Genomic DNA, 23,900 nt, shown 5'->3' with positions numbered 1-23,900 from the left:
GTGCTGCTGCTTGTATTTCCATTCCTCTCCTATTCGTGTATATTTTTTCTTTGTTTTGTTTTGTTTTTTTTTGTTGTTGTCAGATTTAGCTTCGTAGTAACCTTAAACTTTCCTTCCTAATGCACACAGGAAGAAAAAAACTACGCTTTGACACAAGGTGCTTAAATGCAAAAGGAAATAAAGCTGTTGCATTTAAACGTCTGCAATAAAAAAAACATACGCCACAATGTGTACTATGTATACGAAAATATTCCGCTTAACCTTTTCACATTTAATAAATGAACCTTAAGCAAGCTGGTGTTTAAATTCTTCCCATGATATTCTTATCAGTTCCGTTCAAATTATATTTAAATTTTGTAAAGGTCATCCTTCGGGAATAGCAAAATGTGGAAAGACCAGACAGAGTGATGACAAAATTGGTTAAAAACGAAGGTACAACACAGGACAAGTTAATTACACAAAATGGGGTCACACAAATGCATGAATTCTTTTTCGCACTTTTGGCTAATTAGCCCCAAAGCAGACAAATGCACATTTCTACAAATGATGCAATTTTCCCTAGCGTTTAACTTAATATTCCTATTTTACCTGAACAAAAAAAAAAAAAAAAAAAAAATTTACATTTTTTTGGCTTTATCTCATTTCCCTATAGTGCGTACAATACATATTTACCTGACTTGTTCATAACAAACAAAATTTTTCATCTATGGAGGTACATTATTTTTGCTTATTTTTTTTTTTTTTTTCATATATCAAAAAAAAAAATAGGTAAAAATACTCCCTACACTTGAAAACAATTGTAAGCAATTTTTTCAGCACTAAAAGTAGCTTATCCGTGCACATACTTGTTGTCTTATGTACCAATAAAACTATCGATGAAGTGAAATGGAAATAAAATGCAATATAAAGAAGGTTATGAGTTTTCCCTATAAACACAGCATATCGTATTTATTAAAGTGTGCAAAAGCAGTGATAAGGAAAATTCTACACCCTTCTCTGCTTGTGGGAAAAATAAACGCGCTTGCACAGTAATATGTGTATAATTCAAGAATGGCAAAAATGTGTTTTTTGAAAAAATATATATCATATTCGTGAGAACTTTTTCCTACAACTTAGAAAGCTATTTTTTAGTTTTTGTTTTTGTTCCATTTTTTTTTTTTTGTTTTTTGTTCAATTATTTCTAATTTAAAAGGTACTGTATATGCTGTGCCCCAGTACTCCCCTCACAAATCAGAAATATAAAAATTGTAATTGTCTATGTTTCACGTATTTCTCTTATGTGTAGCGCATATACAAATGCACGCATTTTTTGTAATTTAATAGGCCATATAAGGAAAATATTTCTCTAAAAAAAATGCAAGGCAAAAGAACGTGAGAAAAAAAAAAAAAATTCAGGAAGAAAAAACAAGCAGTTTACTTTTACCGAAATGATGTACTAAACAAGATATAATATTACTTGAATGTCTAATTTCTTTAATGTACCATATCAGAACGTACAATACTTAAGCAATAACCTTATTTTTTTCCTTTTCATTTTACATTTCACAAAATGGTCGAAAAAATGGAAAACAACAACAACCATGGCTGCAACATGTATGGTGACAATTTCGATCTCTTAATGAAAAAAATATGCAGCGAATTAAAGAAAGGAGATAAAAACAAGAACGGACTAATTATGTATAATACCTTTATTGATGTCTTGGATTTGTTTCAAATTGAGTATGGTAGTTCCATTATAGATTATTTGATGAAACATTGCATTGTAACTGAAGACGGTTTTGTGAACTATAAAAACTTATGGCTCATTCATGACCCTTCCAAAACGATGAGAAATAATTCTGAATCCGTGCAAGAATCCATTAATCCTAAATTTATGGACATTCAGGATAGGTATGAAGACATTGATAAATATACCCAAGAAAAAAACGAAATTATAAGAAAACTATACTCCCAGTGGGATAAATGCTTATTAAGAGATGACGAATTCAAGGCCAAGCTAATTAACGGCAATATTGATATTACTCCAGAATTTGAAAGGTCTCTATACTTGTATGGCCCAAGTAGATCATTAAGTTTTGCAAATGTAATGAAAACGTTATACATTAACGATAGTAAAAATCGAAAAAATAGAAACAACTTTGTAAGTAAAATAAAGGACGAAAAATGGAGAAAGTTAAACATTGATGAGAATGAACAACAGTGTTTTCAAGACATGCATAGAAACCCAATAGCATGGGAAGGATTAAATGTAACAGATGCTGACAATGTAATTCAGAATGTTGAACTTATTTCAAATTATTTAAGGGGGAAGGAAAACTTTAACATGAAGAAAGAAGAATTCATATCACACGATTTTTTTAATAACACAGTGAAAAATTTAATAAAATATTATATTAGTAACAAAATTTCAGAGAACGAATTTTACTTATGCTTAAATAAATTAAATATATCAATAACCCCCCAATTAAATAACTTAATCAAATACCATGAATTAGACAGCAATGGGAAATTTAAAGATTTCGCCACAACAATAAATAGATGCATTCCAAAAAACATATTACGTAGTTTGCAAAGAAGTGTACAGTTATATGGGACTCAAACAAATGATAAAGATTCAAACTTAAATTTTTCTTATAATAATTGCTGTTGTGACCACTTATGCCCTGACGTTACTGACAACAATGCGTATTCTAATAACAATATTGACAAACATTAGCTATTTCATTTTAGGAGAACAAAGGAATAAACGAGCTGTTAGGAGGGAATAAAATTCTTAACGTACGAATGTACATGCTTGGGGCACTTTATGTTTTATATTTACCTAAGTGTTTATAAGTACCGCTGGTCTAAATCATGGAATATATTATAAAATTATTACAATTTATAAATATTTTTATATTTTAAAAAATACAAAAATGTTTATTTATTCATAAACCCCAACAAAAGCGTTATTCTACAATTTTTTTTTCATGTCTGTAGTTCCTTTAATACTATATGTGCATACGTAGTTCCATGTTTCTTTTTAACCCTCATATAGTTATTTTAAAATTTCACGAGAATTTCTTTCCGCTTTTTTTTTTTTTTACTCTTTATACTCATGCTGAAATTACGAAATGATTATATATTATTAGACTTTTATTTAAAGTATTTTTTTTACATTTACATGTTCCAATTCTACAATTTAAGTATTTCTCAATGCTGTACAACCTGTTATATAAATATAGAAAACAACATTAACTATGCTAACTATATTAACTATAATTTAGTAAAATTTACCTTTTTTGTAAAAGACAAACGGTAATTGAAAGGAGAGCAAATTGTGCATTGCATAAATAATAGGAATGCATGTAAACAAAATGGAGGTATAAAATTATGGAAATACCAACAAGTGCTTCACATAATTAGACGTATAAACTGTTATTCGTCTAAACCATGTTGTGTCCTATAAAACTTTATATATGTATAAAGTAGGTGAACATAATAAGTTCTAATCTTCGTTTTGCATGGAATAAAGTACTATAAAATGATTTTTTCCTCTTTTTTGCTAATTAGACTTCTATAAGTTAGTTCCAAGTTCTGTATCAGGTATTTATATATACTTAATATCGCTTTTCATTTGATAAAAAGATAACATACTCGTAATTCTGCACTAGTTGAACCAAGAGAAAATGACCACTAACGTAGCTCGTATAACCCATTACAAAGTAAAATTTTTCCTTCTGCATATGTATATTTATATACCCACAAATTAGACCTAACAATACTTTCTACATAAATTCAGCAATGCAAAATTTATGCTCCTATTAAACGATCCATGAGAAAAAGTGAACACTTTGGGCCATATATTATCTTTTTTAATTGTCTTTTATTTACTGTATCGAATTTGCAGATCATTTAATATAAACACTGTCTTTTAGAATAAGGAAGGTTACATTAAAGTGTGTACAAGTACACAAACTAAAAAATGCATCCACCACAATTGTTAGGTTTGCTTAATCCAAAATAGCATTCATTAGTGATGTTTTTTAAACATTTAAAACTGTTTCGTTCAAATTAAGTGTTCTTATTGATATGAATCTTAAAACGCCTTTTCAATCTGTAAAAACGAATAATGCAATGCATTAATGAGAAAAACAAAGCACTGCAAACGTATGAAGACGTTGTATATTACTAAGAGGTTATGTTGCACGTAATTTGAGCTTTACGTTTTTTTTCAGAACAACAATTTGCAACGAAACTGCAGATGAAGCCTAACTTGTTTATGAGGAGGTGTTTAAACAACTTTTTACTCATGTGAGGTCATCATCATTACATGTATACATATTTAAGGGTTTTCCTAATGCATAGGTAAACATGGATATAGGGTTTCTTAAAACAAATGGTAAAACCGGCGAGGAATTTGCGAAGAAGCGCACATGCAATGCACTTCGTAAGATAGTATTCCACATTTTTCATGTAATAAATGAACTTTTCGTAAAACGTTACATGTGCACACCTTTTTTCTTTTCCTTAAAGAAAAAATAATTCATAGAATGTAGAAATTATTTCAGACAAGTGTTCAAAAACTTGTAACTTCAATTTGTTTAGATACTCCTTTATAGATGTGGTTCATACCTTTACACAAAATTAACTACTTTGAATTATTCATATTAAAAGATACTAAATTAAGCATTTACTGTATACTTTTTTCCGTAGCTCATTCATTAAACAGCTCAATAGTAAAATAATCCATTTTTTTTTAAATAATATGACTGTGAAGGGACGGTTTTTCCAAAGTACACACCTAATAATAGGAGTAAATAAAAAATAATAAATAATGGAAACATAATATAACAAAGAAATTGATGGAATTACACCTTTTACCTTTAATCACAAGAATACAAATTTTAAGGACACATAAATTTAAAAACATTTATAAGAAGCTTTAGAAGCCTGTGCAATTAATTCATAAAGAAATTACAAAACTTTGCTTCATGTTTTATGTTAAAGGAACTGTAGCATGTTAACAGGGTTAAAAAAATACAAATAATATAAAAAGAAATGCATTTAATAACAAAGATAAAACGTAATAAAAGTTTTACAAATAAATTATAATTAATTATATTTATAATGCGAAAAATAGCAATACTTAAATTATATATTAATAAAAAATATATAATATATTAATTAGTTAAATTAATTATTTCGTAAAATTAAAGAATAATAATATATAAAATTTGTTTATATTAATTATTATGATTGATTATAATATTTACTAATTATAATTTAAATATTATTTCATAATTAATTAAATAAAATTATTAATAAGTTATAATTAAATTAATTAAAATAATACTTTATGTATTCAATTATAGGAAATAATTCCATTAATTTAATTAATTATATTTATATAATTAATTAAAATTGAAAAACATTTAAATTAATTAATATATTTTATAATATAGCAATTAATTCACAAAATAAAATAACAAATTGTTTAAAATAAGCTAAATTAATATTTCTATTTAATATAAATATTTAATTATTTTATTTAATATAAACTAAATTATATTAAAATATAAATATACTTAATTAATTTAATTATAAAACAAATTATTTAATATTAGTAATATTGTAATATAAAATAAATAATGTTAATTATTTAATAAAATAAATTAATTATTTTAATATATAATAGTTAATAATTTAAGACAATGTTAATCATTTAAATTATGAATAATAATTTATTTTTTAAATAACACCATTTAATTATTTTATTTAATATTTAAGTTATGCAAGCCAATATATTAATCATTATTTACACTTTAATAAAATAATACACATAATTATTTATTTTAAAAATATTATTTTGGTTATGCTTGATAAATAATACAAAGTATTTTAATATTATAAAATTATTTAATTAATAATATAATTTATTTAGATAATATAAATAAAAAATATTTTTTTTTAGCACAGTAAATATATTAATTATATTTAAATTAAATTATTTCATGTATTATATATATATTAATTACTTAATAATGTATTAAAATTATATATATGTATTTAATTTATAAAACAATTTCCAATTTATTCTTATTTAATATTTATTATGTTTATAATTAAATAGAGAATTCAATTTAATTAAAATAATTAATTATTTATATTAATAAATAATATATGATATATTAATATAGTTAAATAATATTATTATTTATTTTTAATTTATTTATTATTTGTCTTTACTATATTATATAATTAAATTATTTATTTACAATTATTTAATTAAATTTATTGTTTAATTATTTTTTTATTAATTTATGTTAATTAATTTATTTTATTGTTATATTAAGTAATTATAATTACATTTATTATTTTATTTGTTAATTTTAAAACATATAACTATACTATAATGTTTTAATATATTACATATAAAATAATTCTCTTATATATATAATAACCATTATTATAATAAATATTTTTAATAATTCAGTTTATACAATATATTTAACGATTAATTAATAATTTATTAACATTTTAATATATTAAACATAATTAATTTAATAAAATTAATATAGCATAGAATTATTTACAATTTATTTAATACAATTTAATATATTCATGATTAATTAATATTTTGTTTATTACATTTATAATTAATTAATACTTTATTTAATATATTTATAATTAATTAACATTTTATTTATTATATTTAAATAATTTGTTTATTTAATATATATTTAATAACTTATTCATGTAATATATTTTAATACATTATTTAATTAATATATAATCTATTTGTGAATGTATATTTATTTTATTATTTAATTAATTTACTTATATACTGTTTATTTTTTTATTATTTATTTAATTAATATTGAATTAATTTATTATTTAATTTATTTAATAATTTATTTAAATATTTATTTGTTATTAAAATATAATAAATTCTTTTGTTAAGCACACATATTAATCATTAATTCATATGTTTAATTTAATTAATATATAATTACTTTATTTAATTTTATTTTTTATAATTAATATTTCTTTTTATTTCCTATAATTTGTTCTACTTATATATATTAACTGTAAATTATATATAATTATATTCATTTTTAATAAATTATGTTGTAATTAAATTATTAATTCTTGAAATATATATGATAAATCATGAGTCTTTTATTCTATTTTTTTATATGTAAGGCTGATTTTGATGTTGTTAATTATGTGAATATGCATAAATCATTTTTATACGAATTTTTTAGACACTAAATATTACTTCAAATAGCTTTATAATATTATGAAGAAGGTTACTGTTTGTGAGTGCAACATAAAAACAATTTTTTCCCCTCTAGTATACGCACACTTATTATATATAAAAAAAAAAAAAACATGATAAGGTGTTGCTTATGTTCACGGCTTTTTCTATAGATAAAATAAAATGAAATTATGCTATATGTTTAACGTTACGCTCGAGTTTCTCTTTGCAAAATTCTTGTTAAATTTAAAAAGTCATATTTTTTTTTTTGTTTCCTGTTTGTTTTTATTAAAGACTTACAAATACCAATACATATGATAATGTTAAATACATCCTTAGGGAATTCTGTATATATTGAGAACGGTTTAGGCAAATAAACTGTTGTAGTGTAAAAGGAACCAACTCAGAGTTGTCTGTAATTGGGTATTTTCACACTTCAGCTATGTTTTTCTACTCTAAAACTCGAAATTCTTTAATTACGAAAATATAAAGATAAATGAAGCATTTTGCTCCTTGGTTCTTTAGTTTTTCTACAGATCATATTTTTTAATGAATTAGCCACATTTTTCTTTTGAAAAAACACAACCATATTGAACAACAAGGAACCATGACACGTTTTACCCCTGTTGCCTTTTTTTCAACAATAGTTAAAAATTCAAAATTTATGTAGAAACGACTTAAATTTAATTGAACGCAACAGTAGAAACATTTCTCAAAATACACGTCTACAATAAAAATTTGCATTATAAGTGTATACTTTTGTTAATGAAAGGATACAGAGTCTCATTTATTTTAATGAATATATATATGAAGAAAAAAATATAATATTCTTTTCAAATTCTATTTCTTTTTTCTTGGATTCTAAGAACTGAAGGAAAACCAAAAATTACACTGTTTATCCAATATATTCCTTTATCTATATGTCTATAGAATTGAAGGAAAAATGTAGAACCCTTTCAACCTAATAAAAATGTAAAATAACACTGCTTTACATGAACTGTGTGAATAAATTTTAAAACAGACCATCTTTTATTTAAATGCATAAAAGAAAGGACATAAATAAGAAATTTGCGTCCACACACGTAAAGAAAAACTGAATGTTCTTTTTTCATCCAATTATTTTTTTTTATGCTAAGGGTGGTTATAAAATGTTTTCTATAATACAATTGTTTCACATAAAAGTAGCTTAATGTGAGTGAATGTCTTCTTTGAAAATATTTATGTTCTTCACCCTCATTCGGAAACCAATCATTACAATGGAAGACACGCTAGATGACTCCCGAGGAATTATGTACAGAAAACACCATCTTTGTGCAACATATGATTTAAGAAATGCTGTACAATCCGAAAATTGTTACGTAAATGTGTATGTTAATTATGTATAAAAAATAAAATACCTTAATGTTTTTAATACAGAACCAAAAGAAAAGCAGAAAAATATTGTAAGGAAAATATGGTACACATAGGACCAGAACTATAAAAAAGTTAGAATTTTACGCTTAACTTAAAAGAAAATTAGTGTAAATTCAAAGTTCTTCAAAATATATAGAAGTAGAAGGGGACATAAATTTTTTGAACGCGCTTCACTCTGTTTCAATAAAATGTTCCTATATGAGTCGCAAAGACACGTTGGGCTTTTACAAATAATTTATATATATTAAGTTATAAGTGTACATTCCATGTCTCTGGACGATCCACTTAAAATTGAGTATGTATTATAACTTTTTACCCATTCTATGAATTCTTTAAGAAGACGAAATACTTTATGAATAAATACAAATCTTTTACTATTTTGCGTTTCTTGCTGTCCCAGAGGAAGTTAGGTCTGTTATATCATTATTGTGCTTACTACATTTTGCACTAATTCTTAAACCTTTTTTGGTTCATTTACGCAAAAAAATGTATTGGAATAATATTTTTCTTTATTTTTACAAGTTGAAAAGTTAATTGACACTTTTGGGCAACTCAAGTAATTGTTATTTCTAAAGGTCCCCCTTAAGTTTTCTACCATAACAAAGTGAATATGCATGGAAGAATATGTTATTTTAAGATTATTATAAAAGATTTTTAGGTGTCAAATGCGTATGGTTCCTATTAATATAAGGAGATGAAAGAAAGCTTACACGGTGTAACTTGCTTATGTTATATTGTTTAGTATAAGGGACATGTGTTATTCCTAATTTTTATATTTGCAATCACAAGTCCTAATATTATAAAAGTAAGCACAACAAGACATCGTACATATAAGGCGTAATACTATTCAACATTGTAATAATATACCAAGTGAAATTTAAACTAATAAGAACTGTTTAAAAGACAAGCACACTGTTGTCATCATATTAAAAAAGGAAGAAAAATGCTAAAAAATGTTATTATAATTAACAGCTGACTTTGCAAATATTTCTGCACAGAACATGTATTCTTAAATGTTAAACCATCATATACTTATGAAAAAAAAATTTATAAAACAAGTTCATTTATTAAAATTCGCTAATGAAGCATGTTCATTTTTTCTAAATCGTGAAAATTGTTGCATTTTTATTGAATAAAAGAGATAGTACCGTTACATTGATTAGGTTTTAAGGTTTATTCTTACTTATTATGTAAGGCCCGTTTGCAAAGCATTCGGTAGAACCTCCATTTTTATTTTAATTTCACCGTTAAGTGAAAACTTTGCTGTAAACTTTACGTGTTTATGTTGGTTTGTGGTGCTCAGCAAGTCAATTTAATGGACACAAAATCAGTTTGTATGTATAAATAAGTAATAGGATAAAAGCTCATTCTGCAGACGCATTACTTTCTGAACTTAGTAATCGATAGTACAACATGTTGAGCGTGTTTTTAACTCTTCCCATCGTGTGTTTATGTATGAAACCTTTAAAAGGAGTAAACCGGAACAAAAGGAATTTTCTCTCAAATAATAATACCTACAATAATTTTTCGTCCTTTAAATGGGTTCAGGCAAAATAATATTTCATATAAATAAACATTTAGGGAATACGAAAATGGAAGTAGACAAGCATAAATAAAGCCATATGCATCTGTTGGAATAAAAAAGCAATGCAGTTTTAATTGTGGGGAAAATGCATCGCATCTGGAGTGTTCGTCGTTTTAAATGCATTTTAATTTTCCAAAAAAAGATTAACACACCTATTTTGCTCATAGTCAATGTAATACGTATATGGAGCCATTTTCAAGACAAGCAGCACGTATGACAAACATTTAATAACTACTTCATTGGGGTAAAATGTCAATGCAATTTAAAGCGGATTATGATTATTTGTTTTTTTCTCTAATCACATGTTGTCCATGTTTCATAGGCGCGTTAATTTACCCTTGAGCATAAGGAAAATGTAATGCAGTTCATTGTAATTGGTAGAATTAACTATAGATGCAACGTTAGTTTATTTTTTTAATTCGGCGCGTTACGTCAGAAAAAGAGGCCTTTCAATGAATAAAGCAAAAGTGTATGTATATTTTTTTAGCACACAAGTAAAATTGTTTCTCATACTAACGAGAGGGGTAAGACCGTTTATATAAGTGTACATGCATAATAATTTATTCAATGTAAAAAAAGGGATGGCTAAAACAGTACCAAATTACCTACAATCAGAATGAAATGAATATGAAATATGGAATGCAATACGGGTGCGGCACGAAATGCCACACTCACGGCATGTTGACTTTGGTCTTTTTGATTTATTCTTAATGAGATTTCCCCATGTGTGTGCTTATTGCTCACTTGTTAGGTGAGTTTGTGAATATACCTATTTGAATGAAAACATTTTGGTTAACCTTGTTCTACTTTGCTACTACGTTTAAGAGGTAAGAATTCACGTATACCTCACTTGTGTTTCGTAAAGTAAATCCTTTAACATTGTATTGTTATTCAATGCTTCTATTTTACACATGCTTCAAGTACGGGTATACCATACGTAAGGGGGAATTTTTTTAAATGTTACTTTTTACTTTTTTTTTTTTGCAAACTTAAACATAAGTTTTTCACGAATGAAAACAAAATCTTATTTTCCATGTTATTTTATTTTATTTTTTGTTTGAAAATTCAAATTCGTTCTATTATTTTTAAAGAATGCATAATATGGGATTGTTCCCGTGATGCATGTATATGCATTTTTTCATGTGATGCATAATTGTAAATTTTTTGAGTCATTGTTCAGAATTTTTTTGCCCATGGATGGGATTATTTCCTGGACAATTATTTTCATTTTTCGAGTTGTGCTGATATAATTGATACTGCTTTTTAAAAAGGGTGTTTTGGGTCCCAATTTGGTGAGAGCATCATTCCCAAAAAAATTATTCATTATTTTTTTTTTTTGGATGTTATGGTTTTAGATATAATTTTGGGGCTAGGCGCCACTCCCTTTTTTTTTTTACCATTTCTTTTTTTATAAGTTTATTTTTTTTTATGCACGTTTCCTTTATCTGCGCTTTGGTTTTATTTTTTTTTCCTTTTCAGAATAGCACAATATATTTTACAATTTTTTTGGGGGGTTTTCTTTTCCTTCTTAAAAATGGTCAACACTTGGATTGTAAAATGGCATATGAATGTATTATGTAAATAACATTAAATTTTTACATTAACGTTTAATTTAATGAGCATTTTTTCTATGTGATTTTACATTCAAGTACAGGTATTTATGTTCTTTTGTTTTTGTTTGTATGTAAAAAGTAAAATTATGAGGATAATATATTTTTTTCATTATTTGTTACCATTAAGAAGTATATATTATGGAATTTGTTAAGTGGACCTTTTTTTTTTTTTGTGTTTTTTAAAGGTTTAAAGTTATAAGTTAGTACAAAAATGAATGCAAGCGTTTTTTTCCTTACACCCTCCTTTTTTTTTTAAAAGAGGTAGTTTTATTTTTTTCAACTTTTTAATTTTAACTTTTAAATTACAAAACTTCAATGAATGATAACTCACCTGTTAGCATCATTTTGCATGTTATTAACCGAACACAAAGATAACGAAAGGATTTACGAAAATTGGTTTGGAGCTTTTGTATGTTACGCACCTGTGTATAAACTACTGTTGGAACGGCTTCTCACAATTGGACTGAATACATGGAGCCTATAGATCGTGTAAATTCGAATTGCTTGTTTGCTGACAGTAACTACTATGAGAAGGAGGATGTTATGAAGAATTTGTATAACACAGTCCTTACCAGGACAGTTAAAGAGATAGACGAAAAAAACTACAATTTAATTGAAACGTTGGTGAAGTATGAAGGGGAGATAAACAGATGTATTGACATGAGCAACTATTACATTAATGAAGCATTTTCATCAACCTTAAAGACAGAAAAAGTAAGACGCAGGTTAAGGGTTCACATCTACACTGTTTTCAATGATGGCGACAAAGACATGAATTATCCAGCGAATATTGAAATAGCAGATTCGGAAAATATTTACAAGTATGCTTCTCCCTCGTCTTTTACATTTAACATTCATGGTTATATTTTAAATGCCGATGAAAATGATAACGATAATGATGCTGATTCCCCTGGCGATCATACAGTCGTCCCAGCCAGCACAAGTAAAAATGATGATAACGATTTGAGTCATTTAGTAGACGAGAATAAGGAAAGAAGTAAGGATGCGGACAGCAAATGTTCAGTCACAGACATTGGTGATATATCTGACAGGAATGAGCAGATAGATTATTGTAACACCACTGTTATGAAATTTACTTCCTTCTTTTCAACCATCATGGTTATGAGGGATAAAGAAACCATTATATATGATAAGAATAATAAAAATTATTACGATTGTGATAAGCTAACATTTAGTCGTATAGTGAATGAAAAAAAAAAGGAGACAATTAAAATATTTCTATTTTTAGACCAAAAAATACCATTTTTCGAACTTTCGCCTCAATTAAAAAATTTTATGCAATCCCCTGAAGAAACCATGCCGGAAGTTATAAAGCGTATTTGTGAATATAGCCTAGAAAAGGAATTAATTGATTCCAATGGGATTATGAAAACGGATGAAGTGTTAAGAGACGTGTTAGAGGTAGATGAATACGAATTTTGTGAACTCCCGAGAATTCTGCAGAAACATGTGTCCATACAAAAGCCAATAGTTCTAGAGCACGTGGTTGATCTAGAGAATCAAGATGAATCGGAGAGTATCTACGATATCGTAGTGGACATTTTTGAACCCTTCATAGCTTTCGAAGATGGCAAACTTCAAAAATTTGTTCTGGATTCACATCACCTCAGTAATTTGTTACAATTTTTGAAAATGAATGAAACAAAGGATGGAAGCAGCGATAAAATGAGCAAATGTAATGTTGAAAATATGAAGAGTTCCAAAGAAGACAAGGAAGGAGACGAGTTTGATGAAAAAGTGGACCAAGGGGACGAAGTCATTGAGGCCAAGAGCAGCGGCGAACAAAATCGAGATTCATCAGAGGAGGAAAATTCCCATGCTGAAAACGTCGAAGAGGAGGGCGAAACAAATGTGTGTGAAGAAAAAGGGGGAAAGGAAAAACGGTCAGGTAAAGAAGGCTCTTTATCGCGAAAGGACAGTGATAAAACAGAAGCAAATTTAAATTCACCAACAATATCTATATTTGAAAAGTTAAATGGAATACAAAGCGAAATAGACAACTTGGATGAGGATATTATAAACATCTTATGTAAAATTAAACAGAAAAATAGCTTAAGGTTACGTTATACAAATTTTTATGAAAACCCATGTGGCTTTATTGACCACGTGATGAATAGCAAATTTCCAGTGGACTTCGAAAGTGTAAATGATAATAACTATATATATGACCAAGCGGCAAATATCAATGATGATAGTTATTACAAACTACCGTGGGTTCATAGAGGAATTTCAAAATATCTATTAATTAAAAATAAAAATTTTGACGACGTTCTGAAGTCTGTCTTAAATTCAATGAACCTAGATTGTAAAAGAAAATTAGACGATATAAATACAAACGAAAGTAAAAAGGCAAAAATACATCTAGGTGCACAGGAAAATTTCGACAATAACCCCTATAAATTTAACATGAATTATAGTTATCACAACCAGCCAGATTTAAATAACAATCCGTATTTTTACTATCCAAACAAAAATATGAATTTTAATAATGCACCAGATCCGTTTATTAACAACCCTATGCAAAATATGTGCAATAATATGAATTACGAAAGCGGCAACATGCCTCCTATGCCCGTCCCTGTGGCTGTCCCTGTTCCCCCGCCCTTTCCCATGGAAATGATGGCATTCAACGGAAATAATAATAAATTGCCAGAGAATATGAATCCCCAAAATAATTTTATGCAGAATAACGAACAAGGTAATTTTAACATGTATGCGCAGCAAGTTCCACCGAATGCTCCATACATGATGAACTACCCCCCTTTTAATGAAATGCCTCCGCAAAATGGTTTTAATCCATTGTACCCCGGGGCAGTCCCTATGGACGGCGTATATCCAAATGGGAACTTCTACAGTGCGAACAACTACGTTCCGTAGGTGGCGCCCGGGTTGACCGGAGGCCCATTGCGCTTGTATTTACGCATGCACATGCGTACGTATATGTAATATATATATATATGCATGTATATATGTGTATGCCTAGGGTAGGGCACGCACCGTGCATGACAAGCATGAGTGCACCACCCCCCCGAATTGATTTTTATAGTAATCTTATTCGTACCCCCATTCAACTTTTTAACCGTGTACATATCGTGGTTAATTTAACTCGATTTTTTTTTTTTAATTGCGTTTTTTTTAATTTTCGCTAAATGAACGAATTAAAGCAAATTCATTTCGCACATAATTTTTTTTTTTTTTATATCCTTTTCAAATTAATAATTTTTTCTATTTATTAAAAAAAGGGCGTACACGTGTACACACATGTGCAATGTACGTTTCATGTGTGCGTTATATATATGCAGTGTGCTCCATATATATGTAGCGCACGCATGCCCCGTTGTACACACACTGCATGTACACTCGCGTAAACGCACGCGACTTCGCAACTCAATTGTTTGTAAAATTATTTTGTCGCGGGTATTATTACATCCGTGAACATGTACCTTGAAGGTCTTAGCAAAGATCCCTTGTTGTCTCTTCTGTCAATGTAATCTCCCCAATTTCCTGACAGATTATTATATGTAAAGTTTAATGCAAAGGATCTAAAGGGCTTCTCGTGTGCCGGGATTTCAAACGTCTTCGTGTCTGGGTTATTTTCGCCATAGGGAATCATGTTATATCTCCAGATATGCTTGGGCTTAAAGTTTACTATGGGCTCACCATCCTCTATGGCCAAGTAGCTGCACAGTTGATCAAAGCTGTTTTTGTTTGTCGCGTCCTTCAGTGCCCTTTCCCTAATCATGGAGGCAAGAGGGGTAAAACATGGGTATACATTTGCGCAAAAATTGCACATCATTTTTAGTGGCGTGCAAGGGGAAAAATTTATTCACACGAGGGATGCACCATGGCATACACGCATGGCAACACGAGGCCACACAGGAAGCCACACACACGGAAATGTAGTGCAAAGGAAACCTACCACAAGTCGGTCAATCTTTCATGGTCCTTACTATAATCATCAATATTTTTGTTCTGCATTTCGCTCTGTGTGTCGAAAAACCGGTTGTCCTTCATGTCATCTACTACTCCTAACTCTAACATATTTGTTACATCAATAATGTTTTGGTAGATGCCATTGTGGTAGCATGTTATGACTGACGTGGTTCCGAAAAAAGCCATAAGGGCTACTAACTGGTAACGAACATCTGGGTTGTGTTTTAATATAATATTTTTCAGAGGATTAAAGAAACATTTTCCACAATTCTTAACAGATCTGTAAACGTTCTCTACTATGTAGTCAATGTAGTACTTGTATGATCTTAAATGTAAGATAAAATTGTTATATCTGAAGTTTTCTCCATAATAGGAATTATCATATGTGTATATGTTATACTTTTCTTTGTCCTTTACAACCCATTTGGGATGCTGCTTGCCGCCACTTAACCGAATTTTACTTTTGAAAAAAAGTCTTGCATTGTTTAGCCGCAACTGAGAGGGGGGGGGGGGGGGAGAACGTGATAATATTATTGGTGTGTTGTCAGGTGAAAATTAAAAAAGGACCACACGGGGGAGGGACGCAAACATGGCTCAGAAAGGCTAACCCTTGTAGCGCTCTTTTGTCATCTCTCTTTCTATGTTTACCATAATTTATAAAGTATAGTGAACATAACATTAGAGGGGGAACTTAATTCAAAAGGGTAAATTCCCCTTGGTGAAGTATATCTGGTGTAAAGTAACGTATCCTTCTTTTGTTCTTTTTGCAAAAGGGTAAGTTTCCAATGTAAAGTTACATATTCTTTTTTTTTGGGGGGAAATACCTGCTTTTACATAAACACGTACATGTTCACATACGGCTTGCAAGTATTCGCGTTCGAAGGTACCAAAAAAAAAAAAAATGTGCGGTGTATCAAAGTTAAGAAAAATATAAAAGGCTTAAATTGTTAAATGGAGTAATGTTTCTGGTCCTGGAATTAAGAAAAAGTTTGCCCAAAAAAAAAAAGAAAAAAAGCACAATTTAATTATTTTACACAGATAAAATAACGTAGAGCAAAAGTTGGAATTATATTTTTACACGCTCGTCGGGTTTTGTTTTTATTTTCATCTCGTTACAGTTTCTTTTCATTAAACCAATGTTTTTAATTGACGGTTTATCAACGTAGAGCCGTTTCTCATCCTACGTATTCTTGTTCGGTATTTTTTTAAGTGCGTGAAATTAAACGTGCCCTTTTTCAAAAAAAAATAAATAAAAATAATGATACTGAAGTATAAACAACAAATGTGCAAAACAGTAATGCATGACCTTTTTTGCTGTATTCATTTACAACATTTTCAAAAATGCTAAAATGATTTTCTTATTTTTTTACAATTTGTTGATAACATTAAAGGGGCAATTTTACAGGGGCGGAAAGGGAAAAAAAGAACAAAGTGTAAACATGCATGTGTGCTCCAAATTCCTTTTGACAATGTTTTGTTGCATAAACCTTTTGCAGAAGCTTCATTTAGGGGATGACAGGAAGGGAATAAAAACTCTACTATTTTATATTTTGTGAACTTCATTGTATCTATATATAACTGTTTTTGCTTATGTGGAAAAAAAAAAAAAAAAAGACCATTTAAACCTTTTGGAGTTTAAATTACACCTTAAAGTGCTCCAAAGAGGAGGCAAACTATATGTAGATTAATTCAGCTATTATGCAAAGGTTAATTTAATTTAATGAATTTATGAAATGAATTAAAAAATGTATAATTAAAAAAAAAAAAAACAAATAATGTTTATCAAAGTGTCTAAGAAGAAGAAATACATGTCCATGGTTAACAACCAGGTTAACACAATATGACCACTCGAATTAGCACATACGGAAAGCACACAAATAAAGTTAAAAGCCAATTTAGTGATAAATGAAATTTACACCGTTTTGTCATAATAATTTATTTGCACATTATCTTTCAAGTTCCACCAAGTACTTGGCGTGTGCACACTTAATAGTTTACGTCTTGGCGTTTTGAATTTTCTTTGTAGTACCCCTCGTCGTCATTTTGTTCACTATATTCTTCCTGATCAAAGTTCTGGTTATTCTTTTTGAATTCTTTTATCATTTTTCTTTTTTTAGCATTTTCCCTGAATAAGTGAACAAATTTGAAAAAAATTATGAACATGTAGGATATTTACACATATTTACATGAACGTTCAAAAAAAAAAAAAAAAAAAAATTGCACAAAATTGGCTAGCTCAAGGTTTAATCAGCTATAATAATATTACTGCTGTTTTGCTCTTTCATCATATTTTCGTTTTCGTTTTTTTTTTTTATTACATTTCGATTTCCTTCCAGCGCTTCATGAGCAATATGTACTCATACTCCAACCTTTTCCTGTACCGAACTGCGAGTTCTTTGCTTTTTTCGAAACCGTAAATACTTACTCGAAAATAGCAATCACACTTGACAAAAAAATTATGCTGGTAATTTCTTTTACAGAAGTAGACGCGCCATGCTCCACTAGCATGCCACCTCACACCTTTTACATTGCAACAATACTTTTTCCAGTTAATGTTTTTTAAATTCTTTAAAACGTGTTCCCTGTTAGAGTAAATGGTTCTTCTTATGAAGGAAGATGACAACAGAGACAACGGAAGGGGTGCATTCTTTTCAACCTCTCTTTTGTTATATTTATAATTTAGTAAGTAATTTTCATATAATTCAACTTCCTTTTCATTGTCGATGTTGATGTTGTTTATGTCAATTTTTTCACGTAGGTTTTCCTTTTCCAAAAAGGTTTTGTATTTTTCCGCGTCAAACTTTTCCTGGTGTGGCTGTATTAATTTTAGCATGTACTCTGAAAAGTTTGGGGTGAAAGAGAAGTGACACACACATGTACATACTTGCATGATGCGTAGACAGATATGCACATCAAAACACACGGCTGTTAAACTTTGCATTTTCTTTTCTGTTTGAACTGAAACGTTTAAGGCGTACAAGTTAAACACACGTTTGTCACAACGGTTACACACTTCGTAATATGCAGACATATTATTTTTCAAGCTACATTCAAATTAGGCTTACTTCTTTTTTGAACAACTCTTTTTACCCCGAAGAATTTTTTTTGACTGAGAAATGTATGTCCAAATGGTGACTGCTGATGTAGTTGTGCTTTACATAACACTAAGTTGGAAATGTTCCTGTGTGATATCTGCTCGTTGTTTCTTGTATAGATGTTTCTCTTAGTGACTTTACCAATCGGATGACTGCGCATAATACATGTTCTTATCATTTTTTCGGAGAATACAAAAAGGAGTTAAATTCGTAAATTATGCGGTGTGTCATTATCTGCCTTGTTCGTGGAAAAACATGTTTCCTCTCTTTCATAAAAAAGGGGGGAAAAAGAAAGAAAGCCCTCAATACCCCAGTTTTTATGTTTGTTCGAACTATTTCATTTTGCCGGTACTTTGTGGCCTCTCACTTTGCCATTTGTAACGTTACACAAACGAGTATTTGGGTATTTACATATTTGCGTACTTTATGCATTTGTGCCTACTCATTTACGTACATTTTGGTATAGCAAAAAATAGAACAAAGGGATTGCATATTGGGAAAAAAAAAAGAAGCAAAGAGGCACAATAAAAAGGTAGTAAAAGCGCAAGTATACACATAAGCCCACTAGCACAAACACGTCAGCATTATTTTGCTACATGGCACATGTTTTCGGTTCATCCCTCTTTTTCGTAATTTACATTTCTGGTGCAAATTGCTCCCAATTATGTAAAATTTTAAATGATTGTAAATTCTCGAATGATAAATTGAAAAATGTGCGCCACACAAATATACACATTAGTTTGCATTTTTACAAATGAGAAAAAAAAAAAACAAAAACGTTTTCCTTTGGAAGGACAATTTTTTTTGCATTCACATTTTCTCCTTAAAGTTAAACCTTTTTAAATGATCACGAAAATAATGCACATGTGCATTACATACACATGAAGTATATGTAAATGTATAAAGGTAAAATAATGTTTTCTTTTTACGCGTATTATGAGGAGAAAGGCGTGCCCGTAAATACATGGGCAAGTGTTTACGATACCTTCCCAAATTATGAATTTGAAGTACAGCCATCTTGTTTTACCGTGATATACGTTTGAAGCATGATTGTAGAGGACGACTACTGAGTGTGTTAAGATTGCACAAGCTAACGGAGAAAAAGAGCACACACAGATTTGTACATGTACATGTTGCTTATGCTTCACGTGCACACCGCGTTTGCCTGCACGAAGACGAACATCTCCCGTCCACTTTGGAAGAAATAAAAAAAAATAAAAATATGCCTAAACGATACCTGAGGAGAAATGCATTTTACCTACCAGCGTTATTCCTGGGCGGAGCGTCCTTGAGCCACTACTTTGCTTCAAAGGAATTGGATGAAATAGAAAAGGAAGCAACAAAATCCATTTGGGGGTTTTCGACCGGACTAGTCATAGGCCTAGTAATAGGCATTTGCATAGGGACAAATTATTACTACATTTTTAATAAAATATTTTCTCTCTTTGATTATTTCATGAGGGATGATTCGGAAGAAAAGAGTGGGTGAACCGGAAATTGCAAGTTTTTCATTTTAAGGCACCCGCATGCGTTGTGTATATGTACACATACAGTCGTATGCGTGGAGAACTGGTGCCCGATGGGTGATACACGCGAATGAGATGTTTTTGCGAAGCGGAGGTTTTCTTTAAACAAGAACGTGTGTGTAATGCAGGTACCGTTATGAAAGAAAAAGGGGAGTCTATATTCACAAATGGGGAAATGTTCAGTACAATTATTTTACAACGTCGCGCATAGAGAAGAGGGAACAATTTGACGTGTCCATTTGTACATATCTGTAATGCGCAATTTACACATTTTCGGCTGCTATACAACGTGGGTCTTTTTTGAAAGGTGTACACATTTTTTTTTGTTATCAAGTCCATTTTGCATTACGCTCAAATGGGAAATGGCACATTTGAAAAGAAAATGCCAATCATTGTGTTTATAAATAAATGCATGTTTACATATGTACAGACGTTTTCTTAAGTGTGTAAGCGCATTGGGAGCGTTGTCACATGGCAAAATTGCTTTTCACTTCCTTTGTGAATAATTTGTTTTTTTACCCTTTGAAAAATATATCTACTTATATGTGATAAACAGCCAAAATTAAAACATAAAAAAATAACAATAATAAAACGTTCTCAATTTTAATAATGTTAATCTGCAACTGTGGGGGACGCGGTTGGTGCAGGACATCAATCCTATTGTGCAACACGTTCCATTTTTTTGGAAGGGAAAAAAGACCTAACCATGCGAAAGGCACCCACTTGGGAAGTAATTATAAACGTCGCAGTACCCCTTTATCGCTTAAAAAAACACACACAAACATACATATAGCATAATGTACGTATGAGCGTAATAAATGCAAATTCTTCTAGCTACACATAGTCGCATAAACGAGTTGACATGCGTTGGGGGAGAAAACAAAAATATAAATGGGAAAAGACAGGCCAATATATATACACGCGCGCCAGCAGCATACAGGTTTATTGGTAACCTCACAACGCTTTGGAAATGCATAAAAAAAAAATTTTTTGCGCAAAAAAAAAAAAAAAAAAAAAAAAAAATTACTCCCCAATATACAGCATATTCGCATATATGCTAACTAGGCGAAGCAACATTGCATGCATATTGATATGCAAAAAAAAAAAAAAAAAGATGCTCTCTTGTATACAAGTTGATAAAAATTGAAAATTCCTTATAAAAAAGCAACTAAGCGAATTATTTAACTGTATATTCGCTTGCTAGTTTCATTTAAAGATTTACGTGATTGTTTTATGAGACAAAGCAGCGTCGCGCAAGTGTACATGAATGTCCATAGAAGGAAGAGAAAAGAAAAGAAGAACCGCGTAGAAAGTCCAAGCGAAAAGGGGGAGGGGGCACACAGGTAGGAATTCACACAAGTTTGCGAACATTTGCGGAAGTGCGCATACCAGCGGACGCGATTATATATTCGTACACACATGTATGAGCGGCGTGAGTATATAATATGCGTACACGTGCATATATGTAGTGCTCTGTTGCTTCCACGCTGCCCATGGGCATCGCTACACACCTACATTATCACATGAACGTGCAGGCAATTTTAACTAGACCATGCAAGTCGTAAAGATGAAAAAAAAAGAAACACAAAATGTGACAAACGAAACTGATATATTATTCATCCCAAAATTAAAAAGCAGAGAGTTGAAGTTACACCTCGTTTACCTCTCCCTAATATTCGTATCCTTCGTTGTGGTGATTACGACATACATTTATCTCATTCCGGGTGAGTCAAATGATGGGAAGGGTTTCACCATCACGGCGTTAAGCGATGTGCACACATGTGTAGACACGCACGCATGTGTGTCAAAGCGCATCCCCGGAGCGTCGAGCTCCAAGAAGAGCATACACCTCCAAGTGTTCAGAAATGTAACCATTATAAGAAATAACACTTGAGCTCAAACCCCTCACACAGTGCTCTTTTTTTTTGTTTTTTTTTTTTGTTCCAAACCGCCCCCCTCTGTCCATGCAGGCCTAAACATAGAAAGCAAGCAAAAAATAAAAACGCTCATTCCAAAAAATTTTAAAGATCTCATAACATTGAACAACAAAGGGAAAATTAAAATTCTATATGACTCTTTAATTTCCTACAAAAATGAACATGGTCTTATATTGCTCATATTGCTGTCATTAATATATATTTTTTACCAAGCCTTCCCGTTATTTTTATGGTGGATGACAGGAACGGGTACTATCATAACTATATTAATTGGGGCGTTTTACAATTATGCGTTCTCCATATTTTATTGTTCCCTACTTTCCACAATTTCTCCCCTAGTGACATATCTTATTTTTAAGAATTATGGACGTACAGTAATAGAATATTTTTTTAGGAAGCCACTTACCAAATTTGATGAGCAGATAAAGAAAAGAGTTAAGAGTAAATTTGATTTGTTTTTCTACATTGCCATTTTAAGGTTAACTCCTGTATTTCCCAATGCGTTGATAAACATTTTGGTAGCGTCTCTCTCCCTTCCTGCGATCCCCTTTTCGTTGGCCACGTACATAGGGCTCATGCCCAACACCATTATCCTGGGTAAGTGCACACGTGCGAAATTGTCTCTATGCATGCGTTGCCCGTACATAGGTGACCCTTCTTGGGGTTTATCTATCCCTCGCTCGGCCACATACGCGTGCGTGTCTTTGTGCCACGTTGGGAACATCGGTTTGGTTTGCCTCTATGTCCGTATGAATCGGATTCTCCCGTATGCTCATAACGTTCCGCTATCCATTTTTTTTTTTTTTTTTTTTTTGCAGTTTCCGTGGGCCAGACCATCAGCATGTTGTCCTCCATTGATGTGAAGCAGACGTTTTACATCCCCATAACATTTATCGCCCTGCTGTTGCTATTCCAGACGATCATAAAGTACAAGTATAGGGAGATGAGGCTATAGCTATATTGGGGTCGAGCATTCCGTTGAGCATTCGGGGGAGGTGCGCCCCCATGTGAACCGCACGGGGACTGGACTCATGGAACATGGTGTTCCTTGCATTTTGAAGAAACCAAATCCAGCGTACATTTAGGACGCGTCATTCGGGGTGTCAACCAATGTGCAAAGTTCTGCATGCATCGCAACACTTTCGTACCTCTCCCTCTCTATTCGTGTGTGTGTGTGTGTGTGTTTATGTGCGCATGCAGGACATGGGTACACACTCGTACATGTGCACGAAGTTCGCCCCCATGTCGAACTGTACGTGTCTGTACAAATGGCGTAATTACCACTTGATGCATATTTGCCCGTTGCTCTTATTGTGACAGACACGTGGTCCGTATTTATTAATTTATTTATTAATTTTTTTTTTTTGCGTCCCCGAGTTGTTAAGCACTGTTTCCTACATGTGCATTTTCCCTAAATGTTTGGTCCCCACGCTTTCCTTTTCCCTCCCCTTTTTACCTCGAATTAGAATACAATGAGCGCATGCATATTTTTAATTGCGTCCATTTTTTAATTAACACTTTAATGTGGCAGAGTATT

The 23,900-nt window shown here is 30.4% G+C and overlaps 6 protein-coding genes across 6 annotated transcripts; 5 read left to right on the top strand and 1 right to left on the bottom strand.

Annotated features, from left to right (window-relative positions):
• Window positions 1–1,549: 1,549 nt before the first annotated feature.
• Window positions 1,550–2,716, top strand: AK88_03359 (uncharacterized protein; the record flags this gene model as incomplete). The annotated part of the gene is made up of 1 exon (XM_012480976.1): window positions 1,550–2,716. One exon carries the CDS (start codon window positions 1,550–1,552, stop codon window positions 2,714–2,716), a length of 1,167 nt encoding a protein of 388 aa, XP_012336399.1.
• A 381-nt stretch (window positions 2,717–3,097) lies between these two features.
• On the top strand, window positions 3,098–9,311 carry AK88_03358 (uncharacterized protein; the record flags this gene model as incomplete). The annotated part of the gene is made up of 4 exons (XM_012480975.1): window positions 3,098–3,297; window positions 8,657–8,696; window positions 8,991–9,063; window positions 9,241–9,311. The coding sequence occupies 4 exons, from the start codon at window positions 3,098–3,100 to the stop codon at window positions 9,309–9,311; spliced, it is 384 nt and encodes a 127-aa protein (XP_012336398.1).
• Window positions 9,312–12,322: 3,011 nt separating this feature from the next.
• AK88_03357 (uncharacterized protein) lies at window positions 12,323–14,749 on the top strand (the record flags this gene model as incomplete). Its single annotated transcript, XM_012480974.1, has 1 exon — window positions 12,323–14,749. The coding sequence occupies one exon, from the start codon at window positions 12,323–12,325 to the stop codon at window positions 14,747–14,749; it is 2,427 nt and encodes an 808-aa protein (XP_012336397.1).
• Window positions 14,750–15,275: 526 nt separating this feature from the next.
• Window positions 15,276–19,078, bottom strand: AK88_03356 (uncharacterized protein; the record flags this gene model as incomplete). The annotated part of the gene is made up of 5 exons (XM_012480973.1): window positions 15,276–15,606; window positions 15,792–16,300; window positions 17,804–17,930; window positions 18,124–18,643; window positions 18,871–19,078. 5 exons carry the CDS (start codon window positions 19,076–19,078, stop codon window positions 15,276–15,278), a joined length of 1,695 nt encoding a protein of 564 aa, XP_012336396.1.
• A 1,044-nt stretch (window positions 19,079–20,122) lies between these two features.
• On the top strand, window positions 20,123–20,389 carry AK88_03355 (uncharacterized protein; the record flags this gene model as incomplete). Its single annotated transcript, XM_012480972.1, has 1 exon — window positions 20,123–20,389. One exon carries the CDS (start codon window positions 20,123–20,125, stop codon window positions 20,387–20,389), a length of 267 nt encoding a protein of 88 aa, XP_012336395.1.
• A 1,604-nt stretch (window positions 20,390–21,993) lies between these two features.
• On the top strand, window positions 21,994–23,318 carry AK88_03354 (uncharacterized protein; the record flags this gene model as incomplete). The annotated part of the gene is made up of 3 exons (XM_012480971.1): window positions 21,994–22,150; window positions 22,397–22,960; window positions 23,182–23,318. 3 exons carry the CDS (start codon window positions 21,994–21,996, stop codon window positions 23,316–23,318), a joined length of 858 nt encoding a protein of 285 aa, XP_012336394.1.
• Between the last annotated feature and the right edge of the window lie 582 nt (window positions 23,319–23,900).

Source organism: Plasmodium fragile (assembly GCF_000956335.1).
Source record: "Plasmodium fragile strain nilgiri unplaced genomic scaffold supercont1.38, whole genome shotgun sequence".
NCBI classification, from domain to species: Eukaryota; Apicomplexa; class Aconoidasida; order Haemosporida; family Plasmodiidae; genus Plasmodium; species Plasmodium fragile.
The sequence above is the reverse complement of the archived record's forward strand: the minus strand, read 5'-3'. Positions and strand labels throughout refer to the sequence as shown.